General features: G+C 40.4%; 1 protein-coding gene and 1 long non-coding RNA gene across 3 annotated transcripts in view; both read right to left on the bottom strand.

Annotated features, from left to right (window-relative positions):
* Nucleotides 1-25860, bottom strand: part of CDKAL1 (CDK5 regulatory subunit associated protein 1 like 1) — a 759057-nt gene that overhangs the window by 722045 nt on the left and 11152 nt on the right. For both annotated transcript variants that reach the window (XM_034762410.1, XM_034762409.1), the window contains exons 3-4: nt 20442-20608; nt 17110-17222 (exon numbers count right to left, since the gene is read on the bottom strand). In XM_034762410.1, the coding sequence (XP_034618301.1) occupies nt 17110-17222; nt 20442-20608 (280 nt within the window). The remainder of the gene's footprint in view (nt 1-17109; nt 17223-20441; nt 20609-25860) is intronic.
* On the bottom strand, nt 1655-4524 carry LOC117873252. Its single transcript, XR_004644677.1, has 2 exons — nt 3065-4524; nt 1655-1970 (listed from the first exon to the last, which is right to left on the bottom strand). It is a non-coding gene; the product is annotated as an uncharacterized LOC117873252 (long non-coding RNA).

Genomic DNA, 25860 nt, shown 5'->3' with positions numbered 1-25860 from the left:
AAAAAGACCAGTGCTGTCAATGAACAAATTCTAAATAAATGTTTTGCCACCTTAAGACCTCCCAAAAAGTCCAACTACAGGCAACAAAGCAATACAGGTACAGACTTGAAAGGTCAATTGATACCTCATAGGGTAAACACAAACACTGTAAAGCTAGCCTGATCTTAAATACATAAGACATTAATTCTATACATTCCTTAAAAATATATCTTATGTGCTCACCATTAACCACTAAAAACCCAACAACTGCAAGGCTAATTAACTTAGGGAGGACTCAAGCAAGTTCAAGAAAAGCAGGGTAACAAAGAAGTTTATGACAGGTTTCAGAGTAACAGCCGTGTTAGTCTGTATCCGCAAAAAGAAGAACAGGAGTACTTGTGGCACCTTAGAGACTAACAAATTTATTAGTTGCATCCGAAGAAGTGGGCTGTAGTCCACGAAAGCTTATGCTCTAATAAATTTGTTAGTCTCTAAGGTGCCACAAGTACTCCTGTTCTTTTTAAAGAAGTTTATGTTTATGGTTTTAGAAACTGAACGTCTAGCTTAGTAGTGAATATTCAATACTCTGTAGATGGCCCCTCATTTACTGCACCAAAGCGGTCAATGACCTAGGCAAAAAAAAACAGCAGACTGCTCTCCCTTGTTTATAATGCATTTTGTTGCCTTTGCCAAAGAAGGCACTATACTGTTTATTCCCGAATCTAATTTTAAGAGAGGATATTCTCATGTTTAAGGGATGATTATGACAAAATTTGGGAAACAGTGTCCTAGACCACTGCTGAAGAGTGAAATCAGTATATACCCTACTGATGTATTGTGAGGATTGAGGAGAACGTTCGTTGTAGCTTGTGAAAGACACTTTGCATTGAAGTAGCAATTGTATAAACAGAAGAATTCCATTTTGTATCTGTTATGTTTCTGAAAAAAATCTCTCATATTTTGGGAATTTGTTTAGTGAAATTATGGGCTGAACCAACCTTGCTGAAAGTTTATACAGACTATGGCCATTTTCAACAAGAAGGAAATAGTACCATAACTATAAAGTGACAGAGTCCAACTTGATACCAACTACCACAGGAAACATGCTTCTGAAATTAACACTCCCTGGATGTTCGAGAGAGGCTGAACAGTTCCAAGCTTTAAGCAATAGAAAGAATTCTCCTGACAGATAGGATTCAGTCCTTGGGGTCTGAAGTAAGAGTTAAGTGACTGAACTTACTTGTTACATGTGCTTGTTTTTAGAAAGCCAAACAGTATTAACTGCAAAATGTTAAGAAAATCTTTCAGTTTCTATTAAGATTTTAAACAAAAGGCTTATGTTTAAAACCTCCTTTTTTTGTGCATACGTTTAGTAAAACCATGAATGTATGTTCCTTTTTCCGGTTCCCATTACTTTGATGATCTCACATTTTTCTGCAGCAAACACTAATCAAATGCAAACTGAAAGAAGACAGACAAGCAATACTAGATGTTGCTAGTTAGCATGAACTTTTCAATGTCTTATGATATTGAAAAAATAAACCCAATCTCGGTCCGTGTGAGGAGATAATTTAACATTTTTTCTTACTGAAGTGTTTTCTTTTTAAATATTTGCAGTACTGAAGTCCATTCTCCTCCCCTTAAAGTCCCATTAGCATTATACAGGCACACCAAAGAGAATGGAAATCCTTTAATCACTAATGTTTCTTAAAGCACAGTTTTCCCCCCTCGAAAAAGAAGTTGATCCATCTATGGATTGTTCTCCTGCAGGTCTCCCACCACTTCTGTAGTTTGGTAACCAGTGTTGTAGACCACGAATGAATAAAAACTGGCAAACCAGTCCAAAAGGAAAGATGCAATTCCGGACACAACCATTTTCCTGTAAAACTGTACAAATCCAGATACGCCATGAAAAAAATCGTTCTTAACTTGAATCAGCTACAGGTTATTAATGTCTGCCTTACTGTTTCAAACACAAAGGCTGTGAAAACCTGTAAAAGCAAAGCAAAAAAAAAAAAAGAAGAATGCTGCATTAAATCAATTCTTTTAAATTTTAAACTGAAGCTTGAAGACTCGCTGGATCTTCATATGTGGGGATCAGGATTTCTAGCTATATAAACAGTAGTTATGAAAGTGTCCTGTATCCTCAGCCTATGATTTAGAGAGGTAAATAATGAGATTTTAAATAGTAAGTTTCCTTAATTTTAGTACATAATTCACATATTTGAACCTCTTGCCTTTGCCATCAAGGGTAAAGTAACAAAAATTAATTTAGCCCAACGTAATTCCACGCCTGAAATCATTTATTGCTATACACCCATTTTGTGTTTCTTACTGGTAAACACTGCAAAAGTAGTTCTTCAATACAGAGAAAGTTTTCTTTATTGTCCTCTGCATCGGAGAGATCCAGGCAGCAATTGTTATTTTATTTACAGTAAATGACTGAGCCCTCTTTAGGGAGAGAGAATTCCCCATCCACCCTCCTATATGAAAACACCCTGTACAACTGCCACCGACTTTAAGTTGCTGAAAATCAAATGCTGTGTTAAACTTTTTTCTCTTCATTCCAAAGGGGTATTACCTGGAGCTTGAAGTAAAGATTCAAAATTTTAAACACATGCTAACTATCTTTCAGGAGACAGCATTTAGTTACCTTTAAGCCATTTCAATTAGTGCCTAGGTGGTGAGTCCCCTGGAGTCCAACTTCATTCATATACACACTATTACAGATATGAACAAAGCTATGCAAACAAGCAGCATTTGAATAAGGAAAACATGAATGTCTGATACAGTTACACAAATACATGTACACGTTACAGTAAGAAAGAAAATAAATTTGGCAGCAGCAGAGATCTTCCCGCAAGCAAGTAAAATATATCGAACAGTGCCAAAACATACAAACATGCCCACCAAAATCATGCATTCTGGTAACAAAAGTGCATAAACTCCATCTTTGCAATACATAGTCCCTTTAGAGAGTATTTTTAAAAGTAAGAATAGCAGCAGCTGCAGCTCAGCTTTTTCTTCCTCTCTTGGCTGGAAGAAACCATATCCTTAAGAGATGCAAATTTCACAATGTACGTACCTGGGAATTATGAAAATCTGCCTTGTCAAAAAATGGTAAAAGACACCAAACCATTATGGCTTGTAAAACAGAACTGTTTAGTACTTTCTACTTCTAGTACACCAGTGAAAAACCACTAGCTAACGCTGATCATTATGAAAAAAAAAAAACTTATGCCACTCTGATTGGACACAAAGCCCTAGCTGAATTGCGTTGCTAACGTCTTAACACCAGTAAGCTTTATTTGGATATCATCTTTTTCATGAATGAACAATTATTGAGTTTGCACGTAACGCAGGGCAGCCATCATGCTCTCCACATCTTAATATATAGTTCTATAAAGAAAAAACAAAAATGCAGCAACTACCACAATTTAAATGTTTATCCAGGCTTTAAAAATAAGGTGTCAAGGTACAAGCATGAAAACACATCGACAGGGATCAGTAACTAAGCAAGGTCATACAAATCTCTCTACTCTCGGAAGACATTCTACATTAATCATTGGTTTGTTTTCTTGGTGGCTATATTTAAACTAATAATAGCTCAGTTATTTTTAAGAAAGCAACAATATTTTTCAGAATATTTACACAAGTTTAATGTATAGAAATGCTTCTGTTTTATTAATTGTGTGGGGAAACTCAGCAGAATCTTACTTCCACATAACAGGTGTTGCCTTTGAAATTCTGAACCCAAAGAAAGCAAAAATTAGTCCCTGAGCCACAAGGCCATTTGTAGTGTGATCTGTTATGTGACAAAATTAAATCTACTAAAATTTATTTTTTTAACCTTAAATGTTAATGTATTTAAGCAGACTTCAAGAAAAATATCCTTTAAACGGTATATTTGGTGTAAGGATGGTTACACAGTGCCATCTTTTGGCAATTCATAGGACTGCCCAACTACTCCTTTCAAATGAATACAAAAAATATTAAACGTGTCATGTTAAGCATTAATGACCCAATTCTGCAACTTTTACTCACATGAGTAGTCCCAATTAAGTCAATAGGACTACTGGCATGAGTAAATACTCAAAAGACTAAAGATTCTACAATTGTATCTTAAGGTTTTCATGCATAGGCGGAGTCCACACAAACTCATCTGCAGTTCTCCTACCCTTAATCTACATTGGCAACGGCGAAAGCACCATTGTAAATAGGGCACAGGCTTTTTACCGCATAAGACATTACTGCCTCTACCACATAAGCACCAGTGTCAAACTAGCAGCAGCAGAACTGCTGAAAAAAATTTAGGGTAGACTGGGACTAAAAGGTTTAGGTCAAGAAACTGAAAGGCTGTTCTTAGTATTGCTGTCATTTATGCTTCATTAGCCCCTTGCTGAGACAATAAGTAAAAGTCAGAGGTGTTAACAGGCTACTCTACCTTGAATGGTCCCTTTCAATATGGTTCTAACTACCTATTCTACACAATCTGTTCCACCTTGCATTTTGCTGTGATGCTGGAAGTTCCTTTCCCAAACCTGAAGAGCTCTGTATCGCTCAAAAGCTTGTCTCTCTCATCATCAGAAGTTTGTCCAATAAAAGATATTACCTCAGCCACCTTGTCCTTCTAATACATGGCTACAACTACACTGCATAGTTCTGGGTGTCATACACGTTGAAATTGGCTAGTTAAAGGTATTAGTGCACATTTAATTTTTACTGTATCAATGTTGTTCAAGTTATGAATGCAAAGGGTGCAACACAGTTTACACATCAGCTATGGCGCCACAGAAGAAAAATCAATACTGTATGCTCTCTTGCATAGACAGTGTCTATATTTAGACAGCACTAAGCTCACTGTTAACACACTCAATTTTAAACATTGTTTAACCTCAGCATGAAAGACTAAGCACAATACAGAGTTAATTCAGTAGTGTAATTAAATCTAGTCTTAGTCTGTCTTGATATCTAAGTCTAAAGACTTCAAATGTGTACTGCATATACAGTACAAGAAATGGCACTCGAAAAATCCACCTATTACCCACTAGCACAGGGGTCGGGAATCTTCAGCCTGCGGGTCCGATCCAGCCCTCTGCTTCATTTCATCCGGCCTGCGGCACGCCTCAGTACCCCCACCCCCCCGCAGGGCTGGAGTCACAAGCGCCGGTTCACCCCGCTATGGGAGGAAGCTAGTGTCAGCACCAGCTCCTGGAAGTGACCGGCATGTCCCTGCGGCCCTTAGGTGCAGGGGCGATCAGGGAAGTTCTGAGTGCTTCCTCAGCCCCCAGCGCCAGCTCTGCAGCTCTCATTGGCTGGGAACTGCAGCCAATGGGAGCTGTGGGTGTGATGCTTATGGCTGCAGGCAGCGCACACCATGCAAAGCCCTCTGGCCCCTCCACCTAGGGGCCAGACATGGCGGCCACTTCCGGGAGCAGTGCGGCACCCGCATGCCAAACCCCTCCCCCAGCCCTGAGCCTACTCCTGCAGTCCAAACCCCTTGGCCTGAGCCCCCTCCTGTAATCTAAACCCATCATCCTCAGCCCCACCCCCTCCCACACCCGAACCTCTCTTTTCTCGGCCAGGTGAACGAGCCTCTGCACCTCTTCTCCGCCCTCACCCAGGGTGCTGCGTGTGGCCCATGACTGATTTTTTTCTGAGAGTCAATGACCCTTTATAGAAAAAAGGTTCCCCACCCTTGCACTAGCAGAACTACACCCAGTAGACAGAGGCAGATGAGATGAATATGGGCTGCCATCCCCTACATCCAGCAGCTGAGAGGGGGAAGTGAGCTCTGCTATTGTAACTCCCTCCTCCAAACCTCCTCTATTGGTGACCTCTTCCCCCATGAATAACTCCACTTTCTGCCTCTGCTCCTCAGACCTTCCCTAGGCAGCAAGAGCATTGTCAAGTTGACGTGCTTCGCGATGGTTTAACCTGCTACCCAGGGCTACAAATAGTGTAAGTGAAACTGGCCACAGATCTTATTAATTTCAGCCTGCTTCTGCTTTGTTAAAGTAGAAGCAGCCAATAGCACAGGCACAGGAGGTATATGCCAACTCAGGAAGACAATACTTTTACACTGACTTATAGGTCCAAAGTCAACTTGCAAATTTATATTTCTATCTGAATACAGCTTACCTTCCATAGTTAATAAGTAACATCTAAAATAATTATAACTGAAAGAAGTTAGTTAAAAAAATATTTGCCTAGATTTCCACTTTGTTTTCTTTTTGCATTTGACAGCATTGTGTAAAGTAAGTTTCAAGCTTTCCCCTGTTTCTCCTTTATGGAAAAGATCCTTTTAAACTACAGGGTACCAGAAAACTCTTATAAATAATGTAAAGGAATATTGTAAAATATTCAGGACATATCACGGTGACTGTCTCAAATCGGATTTTTCTTTTTAAGTTAGAAGATTAAAAGAAAATTGACAGGGTCCCTTTATCTTCGCAACCAGAAAGACTAAAACCTCTATTTAAAAAAATTGGAAGCTTAAGTTCTGTACCCGGCTCTTTGAGCTCTGGTCAAGTGAAAGATTCTCTACATTCAGTGGGGGCAAGTGGATTTTTCAACTCCCAACAAAGAACACAAACAGAATAATGCCAGCCAATAAACAAGCAACAGCATTTCAAAAGTCAATTAGGAAATCAGTGTGGCAAGCAACTATAATATGCACGCTTTTGTCCCTAAAGTCTGACCAATGAAGTTCAAGGTCCAAAATTCATAATAAAATCAACAGCCAAGTGATCTGTCTTCCATTAAACTGCAAGCCAAAGAAGATCACTTCTCTATACACCCATCTATTTTACCAATCAACAGCAAATCAGTTTTGGCTGGATTATGTCAAAGCCTATTTATAGTCATCCAAGACGAAGTTGCTGTTTAGTTTCCCTCTCTAAGCAGATTTCAATGCCAGAGCTTTGACATACAAAACAAATGTTAGCCTCTTCCACTTAAAGTGGAAGCCTCCACTTCAGCTGTAACATTTAATAATGGCTCCAAATGGTAGCATTTAAATACTAAAAAGATTCACAGATGTGCATTTTCCACAGAAGCATATCACTAGAGGTAAGCCTCCAAACAAGCATGGACTGTATTTGATAAGACAACTGTAGTCCTTAATCATCATTTGACAAGTTGTCCAGTCATTCACTAACCACAATATTTATGCTACTTGCCACCAGTATCTGAAATGAGCACTGGATCTGGGGTACTAGGAGGGAGATGGATGAAGCATCTTGAACATTCCAGCTATGTAAGTTACAATGGGTAAAACAGACAGACAGACAGCTTTGGTGTTAAAAAACAAAAACAAACAAACAAAAAAAAACACACACCTCACTGAAATGAACAAATACATTTCACATCTCTTTGGAGCAAATACTGTTCCTATCTCTGCAGCAGGAGAAGGCTATCATAGCAGAACAAGTGGGCTTCTATTTCTATTGTGCAGAGGGGCACTATCTATAAGCTTTCAAAATGGGCTCTTCAGCATTGATTTCTAGCAGGGAGTTATGGAAGGACTGCAAATCCACTGGTCATTCCATCACATGTGGGGGCGGATACAAGTAGCACAGGAGTTTATTCCATCTATGGCTGGAATAGCTGACTCAGAATGGCTCAGCTGCCACTTGAGTTCCTTCCCCTCCAGCTCCCGAGTGGCTTAGTGCTCCAAGTTTGCACTAGGGCCTTGGACAGTATGCACCTCTCTGCTCTTTCAAACAGTCTTCTACAAATTCAAAAATACAACATTGTATCAGTTCCTGTTCTCTTTACATTTGCAAGATTCTGTGCAACTACAGTAACTCCTCACTTAACGTTGTAGTTATGTTCCTGAAAAATGAGACTTTAAGCAAAACGATGTTAAGCTAATCCAATTTCCCCATAAGAATTAATGTAAATGGGGGGAGGGGTTAGGTTCCACGGAAATAATTTTCACCAGACAAAAAACTATATATTAAATAGATATTCACACAGTATACGTTTTAAACAAACAATTTAATACTGTTCACAGCTACGGTGATTGTGAAGCTTGGCTGAGGTCTCGGTGAAGTTAGAGGGTGGAAGGAGGGATATTTCCCAGGGAATGCCTTGCTGCTAAATGATTAACTTAGCACTCAGCTGAGCCCTCAAGGGTTAACACATTGTTGTTAATGTAGCCTCTCATCAAGGCAGCATGAACATGAGGCAGGGGAGACAGCACAGCAGACACAGACAGACACATACTTTGTGTGGGGGAGAGAGAGAGAGAAATGCACACTGCCCCTTTAAGTAAGCTGACCCACTCTTAAGTGTATTGTCTTTTTAAGTGGATCAGGAAGTTGATATAGCAGTTGCTGCCCCAAGCTCTCTCTCTGTCTCTCTCCCGCCGTGTCCTCTCCCCGCTCTAAATGGAGAAGGGGTAAGTGGGGTGCAGAAGCAGGGGTGAGGGGGACACCCTGACATTAGCTCCCCCACCCCCCTTCTGCACAGCAAGCAGGAGTCCAAGGCAGAGGGCAGGAGCAGTACATGGCAGTGGGGGGAGGGACAGCTGCAACTGGTAGCCTGCTGGGCAGTTACAGCACAGGGAACTTAGGGGAAGGGAGAGCTGATGGGGGCGCTGCCGGTCCACCCTGGTTCCAAGCCCCCACCAACTACCTGCAACAGGCTGCTCTTCCTGCAAGTAGTGGACAAAGCAGGCAGCTGCTAAACGACGTTAGAAGGGAGCATTGCCCAACTTTAAACGAGCATATTCCCTAATTGATCAGCAACGTAACAATGAAACAACATTAACCGAGGAGTTACTGTATATAGATTTTTTTATTTAAAGGAAAACTACCTGCTGAAAGGCAAGATAAGCCCAACAGCCCCAGAGAAAGTGGATTTGTCCAAGACCTAACTTCAGTATTCATTCCTCACAAGCTAATCAGCATCAGAACTTGTCAATTCTTGGATGGGGTCCCTCCAAGGAAAACCCAAAAAGATGAGGGAAATGGTGCTGGTAATTCAGTAGGTGGCAGCATTCTTGTTGAATCAATACTAAACCAAAGCTCCAATATGGGTTTGTGGCAGTTCTCAAACTGTGGGTTACAACTTGCTGGGGCCCAGTGCCGAAGCTGAAAGCTGAAGCCCCAGGGGCTTTGGTCCTGGGCAGTGAGGCTCAGGCTTTAGCTTCAGCCCTGGGCAGTGGGGCTCAGGCTACAGGCCCCGTGCCAGGATCTGAAGCCCTTGGGGTTCCCCCCACCCCACCCCCGCCACCCGGGATGGTGAGGCTTGGGCAGGCTCAGGTCCCACCTGCTGGGATTGCGTAGTAATTTTTGTTGTCAGAAGGGGGTTGCAGTGCAATGAAATCTGAGAACCCCTGGTGTATGGAATTTACTGGGGTGAATCATAAAACCATGATCCTGACCATCAACTCAAGAACCTATGGTACTTTCAGCAATAAAAAGAACCTACCCAAAATACTGAGACTATTTCCTTTATCTAAACACCACCTCCCTTTGCAATATTAAGATATGGGTTCTTTCACTCATCTCCTAAGCAACTGTGTACTGTCAAACAGCTGTTAATTTCCACCACACCAGGTAGCTGCATTTCAGCAATTTCTACAATTTTAAATATTTTATGACTATAGACACTATTAAAATGGTTAAAACATTTTACACACATCTATTTAAGAGCTTTTTAAAAACTTCAAATCCTTTCATAATTAAAAAGACCTGCAGGGTTAGTTATAAAAGAAATATGTCCACAGTCCTGCAGGAATATTTCAAACCAAACATTAACATATTTTCCCCCTAAATCAGTAAAAATCAAGTGGGGAGGGGTTTCTAAATGGAGGAACTAAGTTTGTTACTGTCAATTTAAATTAAGCCCAAATTAATTTTGTGCAAATAAGTTTAATTTGATCATCCAGAAACTCAAATACAAAAAATTTAGATTGCTACTATTCTGATAACAAGCATTAAAATTTTTATTCAAAATTTTCAACTAATCCAAATTTCAAGTGATTAAAACCTGACCCTACTAAATTGTGCAGCCAAGCTGATCAAGTCATACACAGCTGATACATATACACACAAAGTATTGTATTCGTTATCCAATACTGCCACCTGTTGGCTGCCAGAGATACAGTACATATCCCTATAATAATTAGAGTTCAAAACCAGAAGGGACCTCCAGATCATCTAGTCTGACCTCCTCTATATCTCAGGCCACCAACGCCATCCAGAATCCGCACACTACACCCAACCAATTGCAATGTGCTTAAAATCTTTACTTTGTAAAATAAGATCTCAATTTTATAAATACTAATTGCCAGCACTTAAACTAGGGTTGGATGAAATATCAATTTTGAAAAGTATATTTTTAAATATTACCATATTTACAAATATGGGCACTACTGTACAAACACAAAGACATGTGGCTAGTGAGGAATCAAGGTATGAGTTCCACAAGCATGGGCTAGTCAGAAATGAAGGAATTAGGCAAGAACCAGGATGACAATAGAGGCCAATCTTCAAGAAAGTCTCTCACTCTTGAGACAGCAGACACACACAGTTTAGGAAGAGTCGATCTTCAGAAACTGGGGAACCTTTACCCAAGATGTGTGGCTTTTTATTGTTTTGTGTACTGATTGGGTTGGTTTTGCAGGAGCTAACAGAACACATTTCCAGATTTGTATGAATACTCACTGATGCATAGTAGTCATGGAGAATTATCGTGGAGACACACACACCATTAAATTAAGGAGTTGTTGGGTGGGAAGATAATGCCACTTGTACCTGCTCCTAAAAAAATCATAGCATCACACGACTTTGCCAGCATCACACACTTTGCCAGGTCAACTTTTCTAAATATTTGGGAACTAGACACAATTATCGACTAAGGTTTGCTTCATGGGCTTAATAATGCGAGCACAGAACAGGTGTGTGGGTTGAATCTATAGATTCAATACAGCTCAAAGAGGCCAACTGTTTAAAACTCTCAATCATCTCCTGCACCTGTTACCTTGATCACAAGCCCCTAAAACAATCATTGTACTACCATACACAAAAGTACCTATTCCTTCCCAACACCTACCTGGTACACAACTGACCACGAATTATCCAGGTTAGCCAGTTTCCAGAGTAAAGTGTAACCATCTCTTTCTTCACAGTAGAGCTCTCCTCCCCTCCTGTCACTGCAATTTCAGGGCCAGTTCCCCAAAGAGTTAATAAAAAGAGTCCTTCCTGATTCAAAAGTTCTATAGCTACTGCTGCTCACCACAGGTCTCAAGAACTCCATTCAATTAATCTGTAACTGCATCTTAAACATCGAGTGGCACCTTGTGAACTTCATCTTTAAATAGCAAATGGAACTGTTATAAAGTTATAGCACAAATTCCAGTAATGCTCCTCTATTTCTCTTGGATCACTTAAGACATTTGCTGATTGAGTTTCAGGCTCTCCAAGTGAAAACAGTCTGAGAAAATCCAGGCCTTCATTTTGAGGATATGCCTGAGCAATGGCCTGGGAGTTATGGGAACTGGCTTGTTTTCCCACAGGCTTTTCAAAAATCACTCCTAAACCACTGCTTAAGGGTGCCATACTGGGAACTGTGAGACAGGCCCAACTGCAATGGCTGATTAACATGCTCTGCATGGATAAGAGCAGAACACCACCCAGAAGAGGACAGCTATCAGACACACATTTCACCTTGGCAGATTATACTGGTGCAGTCCCACAGGTTCAATTACAAATGGCCTAACCCTCTGCACGCACAACTTTGAGATGAGGAAGAAAGGTGCTTAGAATATGGATTGACCTGTGAACGATGCGTCACTTAAAAGCCATTATACTGTAATCTGAGAATGCCAGCACTGCCAGAATGTAGTGTGGTGCACAAGCATTAGAGTACGGAACAGACTGACGGAGTTCTTCTACTAAAAAAGAATTAACCCCAAACAGGTGTGCATACCTGGATTTACAAGCATTACCCAACTGTCAGTGAGGATAATGTGCTTGTGAGATTTTTCAGCCCTGCAGGCCTGCTTCCAAAGTCTCAGAAACTTCAACTATGAAAGTAATATAGAACAGAGAAAGATGGTCCAGTTAAGATAGGCTTCAAAAAGGCAATTGTTAAGCACCAGGCAGACTCACCCATGTCCAGAGTCACTTAAAGCAAGGGAATACATTCCTCTGATTTACAAAAGCAACTATTTTTTTGTCATATAACAAAAAACTGGGGATAGGAGTATGGGGAGTAGCTATGATAAAAATCCAAAGCTTGTCTAGTTCCCATTGTAAATAAGAATATGTCCCAGCTTGAGAACTGAGCAAATGATGAATTCTGCCCTGAAGGTAAGAAGCAGGATTGCCTGTAGCTAAAAGCTCACTTTGCCTGCTAGGATCAAAAACTTGGTGGTGAGGCGGCTGGAGCAGAACAAATTGTCTGAGACAGCTGTTGCCTCCTATATTACTGCAAACAAAAGGGTGGAGGGCCATCAAATATATGCATCTATCATTCTTATGAGGCCTTTCTCTCTTCCTCTTCGTAAAAGTTTTTCCTCGTGATTCTTTGGAGATGAGGGATGGCAGAAATTAAGATTACCTGCTTCTGTCATGTAAAAGCAAAAATTGAGGGTGGAGTGAGGGAACGCAGATTTCACTTCCTGGAAGGCACTTTTATTCCATCACCTCTGCAATTCCATTAAGTGGAATCATTAACACAAAGTTGTCTAGAACTTTCTTCCAGGATGGCAGAAAATGTCTCTAACAGTAGGTCTGAAGTGTGGTATATACTATAAACTGGACAGTTGTGGAAAACTGAGTCTGTTCCCCAAATTTGCTGGCATTCAGTTATACACAAGGTTAATGCAAATTCTATCAATCACTGTAGAAAAAGGCACAGAACCAATCAGTTTGCAAATTCAACTTGAAAACTAGCTCTACAAATAATTACATAAAAGGTCTATGCACTAGTTCTCAGGGAGGTATTAAGTGTTAGAGAAGTTTTAGACAATGCCTTTAAGCTCTGACTTCCCAAAGTCGTCCCGCAAAGTTACATCTTCATGGCTTTATGACAAATGCAGCTTGGCATTTCAAACTTCTTAAAAAAATTCACTTCTGGCCTGAAACATTTCAGGCAAAAAGGAATTTCTCCCACTTCATTTTTAAAATGTTTACCACTCAGTCTACCAATATCCCAAGCATAAACAACCAGGATTTACTCTTTCCATTAAAAAGTGCAAATACAGTTATTCCCCAATGGCATCAGAAAGCAGAGGCTTGATAACGAATGAGATGAGAGCACAAAATCTTGTTCCTTTGAAATCTCCATCTGACTATTTCAAAGGAAACTGAGCAGAGGAGCGACCCATAATATTTAAGTTCCATTTGTCCTGTACTAGAAAGCAATCCCATGGCATGCTCCCTATGAGCAAAGGCATCAAATGCATTGTAGTGGTTTTCTCCACTGCAGGTTCACATACCTTCACCTTCGCTTGAAGTCGGGTTGCTAGGGATGACCACAAAAGAATAAAATCTTTTACAATTAAAGCCATCTGGAGCAGCTATCTTTCAAATATGTATTGGCAACCTTGACTCAATTTCATGCCCCTCACATAACCAGAGCCTGCATGTCTAATAAATGAACTGTATTGTAACCAGAGGAATTTTTGAGCCACTCAGTCCTAGAGCCCACTAAGATCCCAATGCAAATACTTAGGACTTCCCCTCAAAGCTTTTTTTTTTTTTTTAAATATACCCTGAATCAAGGATGTATGTAAAAGCCAAATGTTCTCTTGCAAAGTCTGTCAATTTTATTAGCACACTGTGTGCCAAAAATAACTCCTTACCTCCAGATAGCTAAACATTTTCCATGATGAAACTACTGTGGTATTCCAATGTGTCACTCTTAATGGGTCTTGCAATTTAAAAGATCATTACAATGAATTCTATGGCAATTTTTGATTTTGCTGATTTCATGATTTCACATATAATCCAAGAATCAACTGAGAGTTTTAAAGTCAGAGTTAAATTTCAGAAACTTTTGTTTGCAGACTTTTTAATATTTGACAAAGTTTTTAAACAAAAACAATATGATCAATTAGCAAATAACAGAGTGCACTCAATTACTGCATGCAGGGTAGCAGAATTACCATTTGCCCTAATTTTAGAATGACAGGACTGGTTAGGTGGTTACAACAGGCAGGGCTGGCTCCAGTTTTTTTGCCGTCCTAGGCGGCGAAGTGGGGGTGGGGTGGAGAAAGCCGATCAGCGGCACTTCTGCGGCAGCTCAATCGCACCGCTTCATTCTTCTGTGGCAATTCAGCGGTGGGTCCTTCACTCCCAGGGACTGAGGGACCCGCCGCCGAATTCCCGGACATGCCGCCCCTTTCCATTGGCCGCCCCAAGCACCTGCTTCCTTCACTGGTGCCTGGAGCCGGCCCTGACAACAGGATAGGTGATAAAGTCCACGATTCAATACAGCATATTATTGCATCTTGAGAATACAGACTGTCTTACCCACATTAAAGCTCAAGGAAATTGGAAGCAAGGTATTTATTGTAGCAGGTCCTCTATTCAGGAATTTACTTACTGGAAATACATTTGAGCCCTCGAGCAGGCAGGCAGAACAATTCCATTTTGCGACAACTTTTGAGGTTTTGACATTTGTTTTTAACCACACACACACACACACACACCCCTTTCAAACATTTCCATGAAATGAAGTTGTCTCGAAATGACTGTTTTCACATCTCGCTCTTTTGCTTGTCAGAAATGACCAGAGTCTGCCCTGGACCCCAGAAACCTTCCCAGCTTTCATAAAACAGCATATTTTGATAAAAATACATTTTGTCAAAAATGTTTTAAAGGTGGCCACTTTTAGAGCACATTTAAAAATATTTTTGTCCAGATCTGCCTCTAACAGTAGGCCCTGGAATCAGCTGGCACCAATCTCCAATGGCTAGTTAGAGCTTGGTGCTACATGAAGCATATATTGTTTGTGAGATATGTTCTTTAATCCAATCCATACAACGTACACTAGAAAATATAATGATGGACAACTCTTACTGGCCAATATCTCTCTCCAACACTCCAAAACTGCACACACTTTCCTTGGAGCGCAGATTCATGACAACAAATGAACAACCCAGGCTCTATCTGAGCTAAATCACATTTTTGAACAATTGGATACACTTCACATTGACTAGATGGGAAACACTGTACAGCCTATGTAAACAAGATTTAACTCAGTTTTGCAAAAAAAGGTCTCAATCTACAAAAGGCAGGGAAAACATTAGTATCTTCCTAACTAGAACTATGTTTGAATAGTCTTCGCTAAGTCACTAACAGTTTCAAATCTGAGCGAAGGCAGAGCCTACAGCAGAGTGGGGAAAGTTCACACATCATTTAACATCCCTTAAGACATGCTCCTACTCTATTCTATATAGGTTTTTATATCACACATTACTGTTGTATCTGAGCACCTAACCTTAGGCATAAATGCTTTAAAGTATCCAGATATATGCTGAAGCAATCACCTGGGGAACTGTGTTTATGAAAATTTAACTCATTGGCTATTATTTTGCATTATGTCCTTCATTCTGAACTTTGACTAGTTAAGAGCTATAGTTTTAATTTCAATATGTTACAGATATTTTCAGTTTTCTTAAGTGATCTTTTCAGCACTGCATTAGGCATGTTGTACTGCTTGTTTGTGGCAAAGGAGAGGAGGGCAAACAGATGAGAACTTTAAAAACAGTCCTGTTCAGAGGGGAAGCAGGAGTAGGTCAGGTCTTATATCCCTTGGAATCCAGAGGATCCTGCCCAAACCCCTCCATATCACAATAGTTACCCCTCCAGAAATAAAGAGCTTGACATGGTGCCCATCAAAGATGGTCAACTCTGCTCCAAAGTCTGACAGACAAGTCGTTATGTGACAAAAGACATTCCCTCCAGGTCACTCCTCACCCATGTGTTCCAATGACAGTACATTTCCTTATGTTTAGACCAATGGTTAGGTTCTGCTTAACAAAGATAATAAAAACAAACAAAACAAAAAAAACAACCTTACTCTACCAGAAGCCACTGGAAGTAAATCAAACCCACACGATTATCGTAGAATTTGATGTTGTTATCTGTTAGATGTTACCCTATAAGCCAATCATAATTGTTCTGAAGCCATTCACTTTCTGAACTACCATTTCATTTGGTCAGAGGAAAAGTCTCTCTCTCTCTCTCTCTTCTTCCCATCAGTGATCACCATTTTTTTCCAGGGGAGGGTAATGAACAGGACTCTCCTTTTGGGTCCTATCAATGCCGTACTTAAATTGTCAGGAGGGATTACTATTTTATAACACATGGTGTTCTTGCCCTGAAGGACAAGTGTGCTGCTTCTGTACCATGACCAGAATCTGCCAGTCCATAAAGAAAAAAGACAGGCTTCAAATTAGTGTCCCCAGTTGCTGCTGAGCACACCAAATCTTTGTTTGGCCAATTAGATCTCAGTTGCATTAAAAATAACATGCAGTCTGCAGGTCTCCTAAAACTCAACAGGCAGTTCAGATTTTTTAGTGTTTCTACTGTAAAGTCCATCCTCAAAAAGCAGGTTTAAAAGTTCAGGTTAAAATCTGTCATATAAAATCTCAATTTTTTTTTTTTAATATATCTGAAGACTACAGAAAATGAATTTGCTTGTAGTTATATAAGAAAAACACCGAATTTTACTGACATAAGATTTGGTTCCGGTTTTAACTAAAGTAGAGATTTAAAAATCCCCAAGACATTGAGATTTAAAAAACAACTACTGGATCTGCACCAAAATCTATTTTAACTTAAATTCAGTAACTTTTAGCAGGACTCATCACATACAAACAGCAATCTGACATAATAGATCAGAACTGCCTCAAAAGATGCAGGGGACTGGACTAGATGACCTCTTCCAGTCCCTTGCTATCCTACACTTCTATGAGGCCCACAAATATGGCTCACATCACTGAATGGACTTCCAAATACAGTTTACTAATGCCAAACAAGCCTGCTAATATGCGGAGATTAAAGGGGGTGTAGTAAAATCTAATTTAAAAAAAGACTAGACTGGTTCAATCTAAATATTTAAACAAATCAGCAAAAAACCTGAAAGTAGCTTGACTGAGATCATTACCTGTAATTTTGTACCCATAAGAAGCCAACTGTCCAGCCATATATTCTCCATCTGAATTATTATGAGAACATCCCCATGTGCGTATCCAGATTTTTTGAGCACCGGGAATAATGCTGTTGAATGAACAGAATCAGGAAAGCAAGTTAAAGATAAAAACAAAATAGAACATGAAGTCATTTCCGGCACTCAGGAACAAAAGGTTTTGGTCCCTATACATTGGAATGTTAAATGACTCCACCCAGCCTCAATGAGGTGGAGAAGGAAGAAAAGATTCAGTATTTTAATGGGGGATTGGGGGGGGGCAGGGAAGGTAAGAAAGAAATGATATCTTCAAAATAGAGAGGGTATATGGAAAGAGAAGACTATACTCTGTAGCTATATGGAATCAAAAACCTTAAATTTTTTAAGATAGAGATTTCAATGTTCATACACAGTACCAGATTGACAGGACTAAAAATAAGTCATCTATCCATGAAATAGCCAGTGATGAGCTTTTTGAAAAGAACCACCATAACGTTTTGTTCAGAGTTATGAACATTTCAGTTACAAACAACCTCCATTCCCAAGGTGTTCGTAACTCCGAGGCAATACTATACATCATTCAGGAAGGTGGGCTTCCCCACCTCTTGGGGAGATGGAGTACCTACACTAATGGGAGAAGCTCTTCCATAGGTAGTGTCTTCACTAAGCGCTGCAGCTGCACCACTACAGCACTGTTAGTGTAGACAAGTCCTAAGAGACACTGAGTAGTCAAAAATGACCAATGGATAAGAATTTCTGCCTGTTTGCAGAAAATTTGTAGGGCCTTGTCTATAGTACAAAGTTTTGTCAGCAAAAGTTATGCCGCTTTAATTAAAACCGCTGTTGCATGTCCACACTATGCTCCTTGTGTCGGCAGAGTGCATCCATACTAGCAGCTCTTGCATCAATACAGAGAGCAGCGCACTGTGATAGCTTTCTTAGGATACGTCTTCACTACCCGCCGGATCGGCGGATAGTAATCCATCTATCGGGGATTGATTTATCGTGTCTCGTCTAGACGCGATAAATCGATCCCCAAACGCGCTCCCCGTCGACTCCGGAACTCCACCAGAGGGAGAGGCAGAAACAGAGTCGAGGGGGAGCCATGGCAATCGATCCCGCGCCGTGAGGACCTGTGGCAAATCAATCTAAGATACGTCAACTTCAGCTACGCTATTCTCGTAGCTGAAGTTGCGTATCTTAGATCGATTCCCCCCCCTCCCAGAGTAGACCAGCCCCTACTGTGCAACTAGCTGCAGGATGCTTTGGAAAGGGTTTGCAATGCCTCATGGGGCAGTTGCAGCATCACATGATGCAGGTTTCTCAATCCCATGGGCATCCTAATAGATTGTCAGCTGCTTTTCAACTGAAGTGGGGGGGAGGGAGAGGGAGACAACAGGTTGACCAACCTATCCTGAGGCAGGAGGAAGGGGACACCCCACACACACATCAGCCCCCGGATCTGCTCCGCATAGCAGTCTCTCCCTACTCTCCTGACAGAAGCAGCCCACTCTGCCTGCCTGCCTATGGTTCCTGATTCCCTCTGAGTTCTCCCACAGTGCTCCATGCTGAGGAATGTCAAAGTAGCACAGCAATCTGTCCCCCCCCCCCCCCCCCCCCCCCCCCCCCATTCCCCACAGCAAAAGTCTGCCTACCACTGTGTTCCTAGTGCAGGGAGAACAGGAGCATTCCACAGTTAATGATTTGCTCTTTGTTCCCCAACAGAGCAGCATGCTCAGCTGTCAGATACTTCCAGGACCTTTGAAAGGGGAGGGGCACATGCCTGCAGGGCAGCAGAGATCAAAACACTGAGCAGAGCAGTCAGGGCAGGTATTGTGGGATACTGGTGGAAGTCAGTTATGTCAACCAAACAAACAGTAGTGTCTCTACACTGACACCTTGTAGCTTTAACTTTGCTGCCAAAAGCTTTATGCCTCTCATCGAGGTGGTTTTATTTTTTTGGCAAAACAGCAGAGTTTTGCAGCCAAAAGTAACTTTGTAGAGTGTATACTTCCACTGTTTTAGGCAAAAGGCAGCTTTTCCTGACAAAACTTTGTAGTGTACACAAGGCATACGATTAAAGCAAACACACACGTGTAGTCCTTAAACAACCCTGGCTACATCCCAGACATAAAGCTCCAAAAAGGTCATGCTTTGTAGGGACATAAATTACCAGAGTAAAAACCACTGAAAACCACACAGTAATGATGAGTGGCCAACAGAGAGAGAACTACTAAATAAGGATAGCTGAAGATCCTTGATACAGCAACAAATATACTGATTCCATCATATCAAGAACATATTATCTATCTTTGAAAGGGGCTAACTCTACAGACTTCATGATTAAAAAAAATGCTATTATGCTTATGAAATTCAGATCTCTAGTAGACTCTAAAGCATAAAGCCAAAATGGTGTTTCCTGAGAATTCCAGTATTAAATAATTAAAGACTGGAAATGGATTGCTTTCTTGTTTACTTAGTGGATTTGATAGCGCTTTGCATATGTTCAGTTTCTATCATTTGCGTGGGCTTCACAAGGTAGTAACAGGGAAAAGAAAAACAAAGTAAGAAATCTATGTATAACCACAAAAATTGGCAGTGGGACTAGGGGGCAGATCTAATATCTTGAAGTCTTTTTAGCGCATTCTAAAAACGTACATTCAAGTTCAAATTTACTTTGAAGGGATGCTTTAATGCAAAGATCCACTTCTACTCTCTCTTTTTATTCTTGGAAGAGGACACATAGATGCATCAGCTTTCCAACATTTTTTCTACAGAATATCAGTTTTATGTTATCTAATGCTGATACTCTTCCATGCCATTTAACAGACAGTTATTTCCATTACTGAATAGGTAATCTGAAAGACTCAACAGTAAACTGTCACCACTTTTAACATTTTAAATTCTACTTCCCCACCCCTGAACCCCACAAAGACACTAGAATCCAAGAGCTCAGCTCCCATTTAGGCATCCTAAATGAAAAGTCCAAATTTTGTCAAAACTCCTCAGTATCCAGTAACTGTCTCTGAAAATAATACAAGGTGCTGGGCAATTCTGTAAATCTGGTCACTTCTTTCAGGCACTTCAGTGGGAGCTGCTGAGCCTTTTAGCAATTAAGCCACAATAAGGAGTACTGAGTATTTTTGAAACTCAGGCCCCAAATTGTCCGTGTGCTTAACAAAAGCAGCAAAGTTTTTATTACAACCAAATCTGACGACAACTTAAAAGCTATGGGGCAATGCCACATTCCATTTTATTTTAAAAAACTGTTAGTGTGTATATACTAGGGTTTTTCTGAAAGAAGAACTTACCTATCACTTGGTGGATCATCATCCGCCTGAACATTTTTTTGTGAACTGCGTTTTCGCACTTTAGGAACAACATTCTTTCGTGCAAACTGTCGGTCATGTGGTTTCACATCTTGTGCTGACACAATATCCTCAATATCTTCAAGCAGTGAATCACAAGCAGCAGGCATCTTCAAGAACAGAAATATTTAAATACAAAATCAGATTCTATTGTCATATTAGTGTTGATCACGTGAACTCTATGAAGAAAAGTCTGCTAACGTTTCTAGATAAACATGCAATAGTTAAAGATATATATGAACTCACTGTGCACCTCAAAATCCACTATTGTGTAAGACCATATAGAAGCTAATGACCTGATCCTGCAAACTCTTGCTTAGTGAAATAATTCCAATTACATCAAAGGAACTATTCTCAGGTAAGACAGAGTTTGAAGAATGGGACTAAGTTAACACAATAAGATGCACTAGGCATCTGAAAGGAGAATCAGGAAAATACAAGGAAAAATAACCTACTATTGTAGTACTAGGGAAATAACCTATTATAAACAAAATGAAACTTAGTTATTTCGGACAGCAGAAAGAGTAGATGATGACTTTTACATTTTTGTTCCTCCACATATATCTAAGTTTGAAATGCCAAACTGAGGAGTTTATCATGCATATCAAAACAAACAATTTCCCAAAATTAACTCAAATAGATTTACTACATGCATTTAATTGAGTTTATAACTGTAAAGATACATATGTAAAGAAAACAAAATTATCGTGTTTAAAGTACCTACCATGAATAATAAACAATCTATCAGTACCATAACATCTCTTATGAGCACCAGTCTCAAGAAAGTGAAAACTCAGCCTTGAGTTCTGCAAATACTTGACAAATACACAGTTCCACTGGCTTCACTGGATACTTCATATATGTAAATTTAGCACGTGAGAGCTTTTTCAGGGTCAAGGCCTCAGTCATGATCTAGTTATACAAGGCCTCAACCTGAAGTAAGTTTGGCTTGAACTGTTTCAAACATACATACCAATTATTCAGCTATCTTTTTAAAAAAAACTAAGGCGTAATAATCTAGTAATGTAATCGCTTAATGTCATTTAATCTACTGCATTAACATAAACAGTAAGCAAACTCTATATAGTTCCTTGGAAAAATAAGTCTCATTTAATGGAAAAAACCAAACAATCCTGAACTGGCATTTATGAACCTTTATAGATAAATATGTTTTATCATCTACTAGGATAAAATTTTAAGTTTTTTTTTTTTTTTAAATGTAAGCGTCCAAAAGAAAAATACTAAGTACTACTGTATGTTTAAACATAAGGTATCAGTCCAGATAAAACTTCCAGAGAAATCCAGAGAAAAAGATGGAGTGGCATTCTTAATCCATGTTTATGATAGCACAGGAGGAGAAAGAAAACACGACCCTGCTCACAACCAACACCAGCCTCAACTTGAATATCTTGGAATTTTTGTATTTAAACATTTAACTGTTACACAAATGGACGCCATTCTATAGAACAGTTTTACACCAGCACTGAATTTGGCTTAGAATCTTTAACTTTGAAGCTTCAGAACAATTTTCATTCTCCCTTTCTGTGCCCACCCACCCCATACACATTGAGGATTATTCTTGACAAGTAAAATGTGGAAGCAGTCTTCCAGCACGGTCATTACAGTCCCTTTCTGAATGAAACCAGTTCCATAGTGGCATTCTCCAGTAACGACCAAAATTATGCTAGTCGGAAAATCCACATTTAGCAGGAAAGTACTCCACATCAATCGCAGCAGTCCCATGGTGCTCTCCCATCCTGACAAGCCAGGGAGCAAAAGAACAAGAGGAAAAGAAACTCTTAACTTCTCAAATTGCAGCGGACTGTTGAGGGACACCAATAGATTATGGGTAGGGCCCTACCAAATTCATGGTCCACTGTGGTTGTGATAAATAAAGTGGGGGGATAGCTCCCTTTGATGAACAACCAGCCAGACAACTTGCTGTAAAACTTGGTAGCTGTTCTCTGCTTGCTTTACCTGTAAAGGATTAACAAGCCCACAGGTAAAAGAAAAGGAGTAGGCACCTGACCAAAAGAGCCAATGGGAAGGCTAGAACTTTTAAAAATGGGAAAGAAACTTTCCCTTTGTCAGTGTTGTTCTCTGGGCTGCAGGGACACGGAGCAGTAATGCTGTAAGCAGAAATGCTATGTAAGGTTTGAACCAGGTATGAAAAAGTATTTTCCATACCTGGAAGAAATAATTTGGATAGGGAATGTTTAGTGAGATGCTATCAGGTTTATTTCTTATTTTGGCTTGTGGAACTCTTCTGTGCTAACCCCAGATGCTTTTGTTTGCTTGTAACCTACCTTTAAGCTGAACCCCCACAAAAACTATTTTGGGTGCTTAATTTTTGTAATTGTTTCTTTTAAGATCCAGCAAAAAGCCTAAGTTCCAGATGCATTTTTTTCCTTTTTGTTTTTAATAAAAATTTACCTTTTTTAAGAACAGGATTGGATTTTTGGTGTCCTAAGAGGTTTGTGCATGTTGTTTGATTAGCTGGTAGCCACAGCTAATTTCCTTTGTTTTCTTTCTCAGCTCTTTCCCAGGGACGGGGGTGTGTGAAAGGGCTTGAGGGTACCCCACAGGGAGGAATTCCCAAGTGTTCCTTCCTGGGTTCAAAGGGGGAGGTTTGCATTTGGGTGGTGGCAGCATTTACCAAGCCAAGGTCAGAGAAAAGCTGTAACTGTGGGAGTGTAATACAAGCCTGGAGTGGCAAGTATTAATTTTTAAAATCCTTGCGGGCCCGCACTTTCTCCACTCATAGTGACAGAATTGGGATTCAGCCTTGACAGTGGTCAATTTCACCGTCATGTCCTTTTTTAAAAAAATCCTATTTCATGATTTCAGGTATTTAAATCTAAAATTTCACAGTGTTGTAATTATAGGGGTCCTGACCCAAAAATGAGTTGGGGGGTGGGAGGTGGTTTGCGGTACTGCTACCCTTGCTCTTTCAGAGCTGGTCAGCTGGAGAGTGGCAGCTGCTGATCGGGAGCCCAGCGCTGAATGCAGAGCTGCTGCCAGCACCAGTGCAGAAGTAAGGATGGCATGATATGGTATTCCCAACCTTACTTCTGTGCTGTTGCTGGCAGGGCACTGAAGAGCTGCCATTCTCCAGCCACCCAGCTCTGAAGGCAGCGCAGAAGTAAGAGTGGCAATACCCTGGCTCCCCTAAAATAACCTTTAAAAAGCAACAGAGGGTCCTGTGGCACCTTTGAGACTAACAGAAGTACTGGGAGCATAAGCTTTCGTGGGTAAGAACCTCACTTCTTCAGATGCAAAATAACCTTGCGACCCACCCACCCCCGCAACTCCCTTTTGGGTCAGGACCCCCAATTTGAGAAATGCTGGTCTTCCCTGTGAAATCTGTATAGCTTAGGGTAAAAGCACACAAAAGACCAGATCACATGGTGGGAGACCAGATTTCACAGTCCATGACATGTTTTTCATGGTCATGAATTTGGTAGGGCCCTAGGTATGGATCCACTGTTAACTTTTTCATTGCAAATCTTTATGTTCAGGAACACAAAATTCACTCCATCCACCTGCTGAAATATGAGTTTTAACCACTGCAACTAAAAGACGCTCAAAATCATTACCTCTTTTAAATACAAAATCTTATACAGTGCTCATCACCATATTCAAGTGCCTCTAAAAAGAAACTGTTTAATTTTAGTAACTGTCCATGGTTACCAGTTTCCACCTTACAAATACATTTTATAAAGATTTTTCAATATAGTTTACAAAGACCAAACTACATAGAACATAAACGCTCCTAAATAAATCAGTCTATTGCAGAGGTCCCCGAACTGTGGGGCGGAACATTCGGGGGGCGCAGCTGGAGCCCGGGCCAGCTCCCGCCGGGGAGGCACCACCCAGTTCCAGTCCTGGTCCAGGGTCCCAGGTGCCAGCCCCCTTACCTCTGTCCACGTCCCCCCCCCCTCCAATAGCCTTGGCCCCACTCCCGGCCCCAGCTTAGGGGGAGGGAGAAGGACATGAGGTAAAGAGTCTTGGGACCACTGGTCTATTGAGTAAAAAAAAAAAAACCCAAAGAAAAAAAAACCCCAAAACAACCCACCCTTAAGTCTCTGGCCATGAGAAACATGATTTCTGCAATGCACTGTGGTATGCATGTTATTTATTCCAGCAATATAGAACTGAACAGATCAAGTACAAATCTGGCCCTTATCCTGCAAGTGGTCCCATTAGAATCCATAAAACTACTCATAAAAATTTGCAAGATCAGACCTTTTAACAGCAAGGGATCCATGATATCAACTCATACACCTGCATACGATTTCTCTCCCTTTATTTGTGTTTAAGAAGAAGGCCAAAAAAAACGTAAGGCTAAGAATGAAAACTAACCCTTATCTTACCCGCACTGTATTTCAGTATTGCACATATGAAATGTAAGTCAACCACAGTTCAGCAATACATGCAATACTTGGGCATACCAAGTAACATCTAGTTTTCTGGCTCAAAGCTCATGTATGATCCTTAACATGTTTTTATACTACTTAGTATCACACGGGCTATCAACAAGTACAAAAGGAAAATAACACATTTATCAAGTATTTTGTGAAAGAGCTCATAGTGGCTAGCAACCCAGTCTATTCAGGACAACAATACTAACACATTACATTGAAGATGTAACTGCCAAATGAAGCAAATCCTTCGGTAAATACAGTTCAGACAAGCAGATTCAACACCTCAAAAAACTTGTCTATATACAAACTCAAAAGATAAATACAGTTTTATAATGTCACTTATATAGGGTGACCATATTTCCCTAGGCTGAATACAGGACACCTGGTAAAACTACTCCTACTCAAGCAAGTTCAACGGTAATCAATCAGAACTATGCAGTACAATCGTTCAAATGAACTTCAAGTTGACTGAGCACCCGTTAAAAAGAAATACAGCGTAGTTGGATTCTTTATATTTACCTTCTTATCTTTCAGGCTTTAGGGTTCACACTAGACATGTAAATACCATTTTAAAAATGAACCATTTAAACGATTAAAAATATGTAATTTAAATGGTTAACCAATTAAGCAGCTGGGGCCGATCCTGCCGGCCAGCGCAGCTGGGCTTATCTGCTGGCATGGCTGGCACCACCCAGAGCGTATTGTTCATATATATAGTTCATCAATCAGGATTTGGGGGCAGGTCAGATAAAGTGATTTTAAAATAATACCTAGCACTTACAGCACAGTATAATTTCAGTTAACCTAATTCCTTTTATCTGAAAATCCTAGTTATCTGAACCCAGAGTGCATCCCCCATGTCACCCTATATTGGTTGGTAATACTCATGTTTATGTGAGTGCCCGATTATCTGCAAGTTTTGGCTGTCTCCCAGGCCA

The sequence above is a fragment of the Trachemys scripta genome, chromosome 2, assembly GCF_013100865.1.
Source record: "Trachemys scripta elegans isolate TJP31775 chromosome 2, CAS_Tse_1.0, whole genome shotgun sequence".
Taxonomy (NCBI): Eukaryota; Metazoa; Chordata; order Testudines; family Emydidae; genus Trachemys; species Trachemys scripta.
This window is presented reverse-complemented; position numbering and strand designations above follow the sequence as displayed.